General features: G+C 41.0%; 1 protein-coding gene across 1 annotated transcript; it reads right to left on the reverse strand.

The window, feature by feature from the left end:
• Positions 1-4,992: 4,992 nt before the first annotated feature.
• Positions 4,993-6,630, reverse strand: LOC128869802 (uncharacterized). Its single transcript, XM_054112400.1, has 2 exons — positions 5,147-6,630; positions 4,993-5,082 (listed from the first exon to the last, which is right to left on the reverse strand). Exon 1 carries the CDS (start codon positions 6,628-6,630, stop codon positions 5,287-5,289), a length of 1,344 nt encoding a protein of 447 aa, XP_053968375.1. The 3' UTR covers positions 4,993-5,082; positions 5,147-5,286.
• Between the last annotated feature and the right edge of the window lie 2,725 nt (positions 6,631-9,355).

Genomic DNA, 9,355 nt, shown 5'->3' on the forward strand with positions numbered 1-9,355 from the left:
AGTAAGTCTGGATTTTATGCTGACTAACCAATGAAGTTGTCGAAGTTTTTCTTTTATTTGTTTGACCTTTTGCTTTATGTGGTGATTCCAATTTAGTTTCGAGTCCAAATGTATTCCTCGGTATTTAGTAGTTGGTTTAATTGTAATTGCTTTGCCATTTATTTTAATTGGAACTGCAGTAAATTTTGTTTTGGTAGTAAATATAACCTGTGCGGTTTTGTCTTCATTTATTTTTAGACACCAATTACACTGTGGAACAAATTCAGGTTAGCAAAAATTAGGTTCATTCTGACAGTGGCGGGTGAAAATAGAGGCGAAATTAGAAGACCCGTATCGCGCCGTTTTTTTATGTTAGTTCGAATTTTTTTTTAATCGGCCTTCGAAGTTTGCAGTCAAATGCCGATTTTCAGTATATTGTTTCATAAGTACTACAAAAATTTTCGAAATCAATTTTTTCAAAAATTGTAATTGTTGCACAGGTCTCTACAATTGAAAAAATATCAATTAGTCGACGAGTTATAGCCAAAAAACCATATAAACAATTTTGCTCCGATTTCGAACTTCGAAGGCCGATTAAAAAAAAATTCGAACTAACATAAAAAAACGGCGCGATACGGGTCTTCTAATTTCGCCTCTATTTTCACCCGCCACTCTCAGAATGGACCTAATTTTTGCTAACCTGAATTTGTTGCACAGTGTAACCGCAACAAGAAAAATAACTTCTTTTCATAGTTTATTTTGTTTATTTTTACTAAAAATTCATTTTCCGAACATGAAACTGAATGTAAAAAAGTCAAATAACACTGTGGAACAAATTCAGGTTAGCAAAAATTAAGATAGTAGTCAAAAGGAATCATTGTTTTTATTTTGTGGCGTAAGCCTTTGTGCCACACTTTGTCAAACGCCTTAGCTACGTCTAAGAATACTGCCGCACAATAACGATTGTTTTCAAAGTCTGATTGGATTTTATCTGTAATTCTATGGATCTGTTGGATAGTCGAATGTTTTTTTCTAAATCCAAATTGATGATCCGGTATTATACTTTTTTTTCCAGAAATTGGCTTAGTCGATCATGCAGTAATTTTTCAGAGATTTTAGATATTGTCGGTAGTAAGCTTATTGGTCTATAAGATGATACGGTAGTTGGATCTTTACCCGGTTTTGGTAATGCAATAATAATAATAATATTGCAAGCGAAACATGGCATTAAAAACGTTTCGCAAAAATATATATGTATGCCTTGGTTGGTAGCTCCACTAATGCTTTTGCTGTTATCAAGTCATATCCGGGTGCTTTTTTATGTTTTATTCCTTTTTTGATGCAAGCTATTATTTCGTGTGTATTCGTCCTTTTTATTTTTGAAAAGTCATAATGGTAGTTGTTTTGGTTGTCAATTTTCTTTGCTTCGTCATTTGATAAAACCTCTTCAAAGTATTTTGCTAAAGTTTTCGCTTTTTCCTCTTTTGTAACGGCCCATGAATTGTCATCTTTCTTTAGGGTAGTTGATGTTTTATTTGGGTTTTCAATGTTTTGGTACATTTCCATAAAGAGTAGTTTGTATCTTTATTGGGAGTCAGGTTCTTCAAATAGTTTTCAATTTCTTTGTTATTTCTTTTTTTAAAGTAGGTAGGTAGGTATAGTGGTTGTCGGTTGACACACCTAGGCCTGCTGTAGGCCCATTGTGATACCACCAGGGCTGTCCCCTCTCCTCACTCTACATTGTCCTCATTGAACCAACCTGTGGCTTTAATATATTTAACAAGACTTGTTATTTTTACATTGGCTACTTCTGCCAAGTTATTCAGGGAACTTTTTCCTAAAATATTGAACCTTCTTCCATCCAGAGCCATGCACCCGCATAGAAAGTGTTCTATAGTCTCTTCTTCTTCAATATCGTTACAGCTTCTACAATAGTCGTTATAGGGCGCTCCCAGCCTACTGGCATGTCTGCCAATAAGACAATGCCCTGTTAGGACCCCGAGTAGATTTCTCATATTTTTCCTGTTTAGTTTTAACAGTCGGTTTGTGCGGCCCATGTTCCATTCCGGCCACGTCATTTTACTAGTTCTACAGGTCAAGGTCTGAGACCACAGCCTGTTGGCAGCACTGATAGTGTGTTTATCTATAAGCATCTTACAAGTTGCTAAGGGTATAGGAATGTCCGCTTTGTCTGGTTGGATCGGTAACGTGGTCCCCAATCTCGCTAATTCATCTGCTTTGCAGTTGCCTTCTATGTCTCTATGACCCGGCACCCAGAGCAGGTTTATTGCAAAGTACTGTGATAGTTCTGTCAAAACGTCGATACATTCTTTTACTGTCTTCGAGTTAATATTGGGCGATTTTAAAGCTTTCAGGGCCGATTGGCTATCTGAAAATATGTTTATATCCCTTGTGGTGAGGACACTTTTATTTAGGGTTAGCAGGCTCTCCCTGATAGCCAAAATTTCAGCTTGAAATACACTGCAGTGATCCGGTAACCGGAATGAGGTGTTGGCATACATTCCTTCAGAATAAATGCCTCCGCCTACTTGATAATTTAGCTTGGAACCGTCTGTATAGATGCTGATTCCGCTTTTATTGTCCATTACCCCATTGTCCCAATCTTCCCTCGTTGGGAAAGTTATGGTAAAGGATGTGTTTAAGTGCAACTCTACTGAGCTACAAAGGTCTGTCGCTTGATGTAGGAAGGGATATTCGTCTAGTATTCTAGCGTGACCCCTTCTGTTAGTGGCTAAGTTAGAAGATTCTCTTAGCCTAAGTGCCGATTTCGCCGCCAGCTGCTTGCTGTAGGCCTCAATCGGTAATAAATGCAGCATGACATTCATCGCTGCCGTGGGTGTAGTCTTTAGTGCCCCGCTTATGCAGAGACTAGCACCTCTTTGAATACTTTCTAGGCGTTTTACAGTTGTTCTTTTCTCGAGTATTGGCCACCAGACCAATGCACCGTATGTCATGATAGGCCGTACCACTGCTGTATATAGCCAGTGTACTATTTTTGGGGTTAGGCCCCATTTTGCCCCCACAATTCTTTTGCATGTATAGAGTGCTGTGGCTGCTTTTTTTACTCTATCATTAATCGTTTGTTTCCACGAGAGCTTCCTATCTAATACCAGTCCTAGGTAGCTCGCCTCTTCCCCAATTGATAGTGTGATACCCTCAAGAGTAGGGGGGTTTAGGACAGGTAACCTGTATTTCCTGGTGAACATGATTAGTTCTGTTTTGCTGGGATTTACCCCAAGACCACTCGATGCAGCCCACCGGCTTACATCGTTCAAAGCATTTTGCATTATATTGCAGAGGGTATCTGGGAATTTCCCTCTTATTAATATTGCAACATCGTCTGCGTAGGCCACTACGTGTATTCTCCTTTCCTCTAGATTCTTCAACAATTTATTCATTGCCAGAATCCACAGCAGAGGAGAAAGTACACCGCCCTGAGGTGTGCCCCTCCTGACGGATCTGCGTATCGTCGAGGGGCCCAACGTCGAAATTACTAACCTGCCTAGTAGCAACTGTTTAGTAAATTTCACAAGGCCCTCGGCGACACCCAAGTCAGTCATTGCGCTTGTTATGGCCTCCGGTAGGATGTTGTTGAAAGCGCCTTCTATGTCTAGGAAGGCTACCAGAGAATACTCTTTGTCCTCTATTGATTTCTCTATCTCTGAAACTAGTGAATTTAATGCTGTCTCTGTGGATCTACCTTTACAGTAAGCGTGTTGTGATCTCGCCAGTAGCGACGGGGTCAAGTTTTCCCTTATAAAGGCGTCTATTAATCGCTCTAGCGTCTTTAATAGGAATGAGGAAAGGCTAATAGGTCTGAAGTCTTTAGGCTTTGTATGCGAGCTCCTACCAGCCTTTGGTATGAAAACTACTTTGACTTCCCTCCATCTTAGGGGGACGTAGTTTAGTCGTAATGCTGCTCTGAATATGGTTATCAGCCATTGCATAATGTTGTCCAATGTTTGTTGTAGTTGCGCAGGGATTATCCCGTCTGGTCCCGGTGTTTTATATGGATGGAAATTTCCTACAGCCCAAGTTATCTTGGCTTCTGTGACAATGTTGGGGATGTCGGTACCTAGTACCGCATCCGAAGTTGGAATATTGGCGGTTATCGCTTCCTCTAAGTTACCTGGGAAGTGGGTATTTAGTAATAGTTCTAATGATTCTTCGCTGGATTCTGTCCAGCTGGAGTCTGGCTTCTGAAGATACCCTATGGGTTGAGCAGACTTGGTTAGGATTTTCCTCAGTCGAGATGCCTCCACCGTAGTCTCGATCTCCCCACAAAAAGTTCTCCATGAAGACCTTTTTGCTTTTCTTATTTCTTTCTTATATATTTTTAATTTGTCATAGTATAGGTCCCATTCACATTCGCTTTGGGAGAGTTTGGCTCTATTGAATTGTTTCCTGCAATTCTTTTGTAGCTTTTTCAGTTCGGGTGTCCACCAGGGTGACTTATTCTTCCCTCTATACCTGGCTGCCGGACAAGCCTTATGCAGGGCTTGGTTGCAGCAATTAGTCAGTCTATTGACCATATTGTCTAATGCCTCTATGCTAGAGGGGTTAAGGGGGGGATCCATGGGCAAACGTTCTGCTAGTTCTTGGGAATATCTTAGCCAGTTTGTTTTCCTATGGTTCCTAAATTTTAGTGCTTTAGGATGAATGACCTCTTCTTGGAGCGTGCATTCTATATATCTGTGATCAGAGAATGAATGTGCATTAAGTACCCTCCAATTCACTATTCTATCTATAATTGAGTCTGAGACTAACGTAATGTCAAGAACCTCCCGACGATTTCGTACAATAAAGGTAGGCTCATTACCGCGATTGCAGAGCAATAATTTGGTACTCATAATAAAATTAAAGAGTGACTCACCTCGCTCGTTAATATCTGAACTACCCCAGGTAGTGTGATGGGCGTTTGCGTCGCCTCCCATGAGTAATATCTTGCCGCAGGCTTCACTGTCCAGTATTAGCTCTTTTAACAGCTGCGATGGGACTGGATCCCCGTGTGCCATATAGAAGGACGATAGCCGGTACTTGTTACCATCTGTCTCCCAGCTTATCGTAGTTGTGTCTTTATTGCTATATTTATAAATCATAAATGTGGTTAGTTCTGTTTTTGCCATAATACAAGACCTTGATTTACCTTCACAGTCTGCTGTATACAGCTTATATTTCGGTGTCCTCAACCCGCAGATGCGCCCTCCATTGATCCATGGCTCCTGAATGAGGACAAAATCAGGGTTGTCTGCTGCCATGCGATCAATTAGGGCTTGTGATGCTAGCTTACTGTGATGTAAATTTATTTGTAGAAGACGCATGGTTAACACTCTCTGAATCTTCCTGTGAGTCGCTCAAGAGCTCTTTTTCTGAGTATGTTGTACTCAAACCAGCTGTAAGCTTAGTTGTCGTACTTGTACTCATTTTCTTGAGTCTAGCTGTGAGCTCAGACCCTGACGAGCAGTATCCTTCTATGTCGATGCTTTCGACATCGCTTGAGGACTCCATAGGATCTTCCTCAGCGTCATTGGCCTCAATTTCTGAGGCCAATTGGTCGATGGCATCAGCATCTGTTTTATAGGTTCTGACCTTAACCTTGCCAAAACCGTAGTTTATCATACCTTCGCTTTTCGCCAAAGGTTCTAGAGAATCGTTTGTTAGTAACAGCATTACTTGCGTTGTGGCACGTTTCGTCACCACACCGTCTACTGTTACGGTATTGTCAAAGACCTTGACAAATTTCCAGCTCCCCGTAGGAAGGCCTGGGTTGCATGCACTTATTATCTGCATGACTTGCTGTGGGTCAGAGGGTGTAGGGACCCAAACTCGTGCCCTCGGTCGAGACGGGATGTCTTTTTTGTCTACTACCACGAGCTTCGCTCCAGGGTAGACTTCCCCGATCTTTGCTATTGCAGTCTTGTATAGCTCCACCGATCTTTCGTCGTCGCAGGCTATAATTTTAATCTGGCCTTGGTACCAGCCAGCGTCAGTGCATGATGGGGGCGGACCTGGATTGCTTAGTAGCACTTCCAGCGTTACGTTGGTCAGAGCGGCCTGCACCCATTTCCATTGGGCTCTGGGAATTCTTCCTTCGGGATCACCCTCATCCAGGACACCAATGATGATGCGATTGCGGGCCACTTCCGCAAACGTTTTATTAGGCGCTATGCCTCGATTTTTCGGTCTTTTCGCTGACGGTTTAACCTCTTCAGTAGACCTCTGTCTTTTGGTGGCAGCTGACGATGTGGTTGGCCTTTCGAGGGTGAAGTTAGGAAGAACCTTCTTCGCCCACTCTATCGACTCCCTTACCTCCTTCGTCAGCTCCTCCGTTGTTGGTGGAGATTCGTGCAGCCTTTTGAGTATCCTGGCGGCATTACGCCTCTCCAGGTACCCTGCTTTAGTTGGATCAGTGATCCTTACTGTCGGCCATTTTCCGGCAGGAGCACTGGCCTCGGTGCTACCTGTGGCAGTCTCTTCACCAGCTCTCCGCATAGCCACAAGACGTCGACTAATTGGTCTGGTTCCGATAACCACCGCAGGAGGTGCCGATGTACTGGGGCTAGGCTTAACCTCAGTCCCAGTGTCAGCGCTTGCCGCCGGTCCACTCTGACTAAGTTTGACTACAGTCATCGTGGTGGCAGATTGAGAGCTCGTTTTGAACGCTGCTCGCTTCTCGGAGCTTGCTGCCCCTTCTGATTTGTTTGTTTCTTTTAATTTTTTATCTTTTGTATTGTTCATTTGTTGGCCCCACGAGTGTCGGAGAAGAGATGTTCACCTGTGCATAGCTCCGAACTACACAGGCAAGGCTAGTTATTACGGAGGGCGCCAGGTATCCGTAAGCTCACGTTAGCGACTGGGCTATTTTTGAAAAGGGCCCCCAGCCAGGCTGATCCTCGGCACGGGTCGCATGACACCTTGATCCGGCCCTTTACCTCACATCATGGTAAAACTCCATTTACAAATGCTGTACTATTAAGGAGTAACGAACACTTATCCGTGGAGTCTTACCTTAGCTAGCTACCTCTCAACTGAGTGCAGGATGAGAACTGTGGTACCTATTTCCAGTCGGCACCCTCGGGGAGGGTTCAGTGGAGGGGTTTTGCCGACCTTTTTTAAAGTATCCTTTATAATTTTTGTGGCTAAGTTTAGTTTTCTCTTGTCGTCAGGTGACCTAGTTTTTTGCCATCTTTTTCTTAACTCTCGTTTTTCAATAATTTTCTTCTTCATAGAAATGTCAGTTGCTGCTGACTTTGTTCTATTTGCTTGCTTTGGTGCCGATCTGATCCCTGCTTCTAGTACCACGTCATTGAAATGGATAATGGCACGTTCAATGTCAAGTTGCGTTTTTAATATCACATTTGGTATAAGTTGATCGTCAATATGGTGGCGGAGTTTTTCCCAGTTGGTTCTGTCATTAAGTATGCGAAAAGATGTATCTATAGATTTTATATAACTTACATATTCCAGTAATATCGGCGAGTGGTCAGAAGAAAGTTCATAGCACGACTGAATTGTCAATTGGTTATGGCTTATGTTTTTGGTTATGCAGAAATCGATCAAGTCTGGAATTTTCTTTACGTCAGTTGGCCAATAGGTAGGTTCTCCGGTACTTATAAATCTGCAATTGTTTTTGTTAATTGCGTTAATTAGAATACGCCCCTTTTTGTTGGTGAGTCTTGAGCCCCAGTCAATGTGTTTTGCATTGAGATCTCCGGCTGCAATAAATCTATTGTTAAGCGTTCTTATGTATTTGTCATATTCATCCGAGTTTATTATATGTATAGGTGGACAGTAAATGGAAGAAATAGATACTGGTCCATTTTTGTCATATATTTGCAATGTCGTGGATCGAAGATGAGGCGTCGAATATTGGAGTTGTTCTATGTGAGTTATGCTTGATTTAATAATTATAGCAGTCCCTCCATGGGCTCTTCCATTAGGATGGTTTGTCACATACATTTTATAATTAGGAAATTTCAGAAAACTTTTGTCAGTAAAATGTGTTTCTGCAATCAATGCTATGTCAATTTCTTTGTCAGCTAAAAATTGTTTTAGTTCTAAATAGTGCTGTATTAGTCCACTTGCATTGGAAATTAGAATTTTAATTTTTTCACTTTTGTCCATTCATATTCTTTAAAAGCATTGTAATTATACTCATCATATTTGCCATTTGGTTGACTAGGGATTTTACCATGTCTTTAAGCTCTTCGATATCATTGTTTTTTTCAGATTTGTTAGTCAGCTCCTGCTCTGCTTTATGTTCCCTTGAAGAAGATGCAACATCAGCATAGCTGACTCCGGGAATTATGTTTGTTACGGCTGTTGTTATTGGCGTATTATTTTTATTTGTATTTAATGTTGGTTCTTTATTACGCAGATGTGGAAATCTTTGCACTTTAAATGCTTCATAAATTTCGCATCCTTTGTAGTTGGCGGTATGGTTGCCTCCACATAAGGCGCATTTAACTTCCTTTATTTGGTTTTTGCATTCTATTGATAGATGTCTACCAGCGGATTTCATGCATACTGGATCCCTTGTACAATAATTTTTTGTGTGCCCATATTTCTGGCCTTTCGTGCATTGTGAAATGGTGCGCTTATGGTGAGGTGCCTCAAAGGTGACTATGCAGCTCATTAGCTTGTTTATATTGTAAATGGCTTTGTTGTTATAACTTGCTTGTAGTTCGATGAAAAATAATGATAGTGGTTTTTTTGTTGTTCTTTGTATTATATTAGTAATGTTAAGTACTTTGTGGCCTTTTTCGATTAGTTCTTTTTTAATTTCTTCTTGGTCTGTAGAGTGGTGCATATTACGTAAGACTACTTTAAATCCTCTTTCACTTTTTGGTCTAAATGTATACAACTTCATTCCTTTTTCTTTTAACATATGGTGTAATTGGTTATATATTTGCAAATTTTCTGCTTGAATGCGAACTTCATTATTTGCTAAAATTTTTAGAGTGAAGCTGTTATTTGAAACTTCATTTAAAGCACTCTTTAATGTTTTTATACATTCTACACCTTGAACATATACTATTGGCGGAGGCTTATTATTTTTTTCTTTTACATTTTTATTTACATTTATATTTTGTGACGGTGGATCTTTAACTTGCCCACTGTTTGCAGTTTGAGCAGATTCTTCTTCATCATCCACATCTAAAGCTGCAAATTTGTTTGCAAAAGAAGTTCCACTCAGCCAGTAATTTGGCAGTTTGCTTTGACTCAGGGTTGATGTTGCTTTAATTTTTTTGCTACTGGCAGTCGACGTTGAGACCTTTGTAGGTGAGTTTCGAACCCTTTTAAACGCAGCTTGCATTTTTGGTGCAGCTGATTGCGTAAAGGCAGGCAAAAGGGT

Source organism: Anastrepha ludens, chromosome X (assembly GCF_028408465.1).
Source record: "Anastrepha ludens isolate Willacy chromosome X, idAnaLude1.1, whole genome shotgun sequence".
Classification (NCBI taxonomy): Eukaryota; Metazoa; Arthropoda; class Insecta; order Diptera; family Tephritidae; genus Anastrepha; species Anastrepha ludens.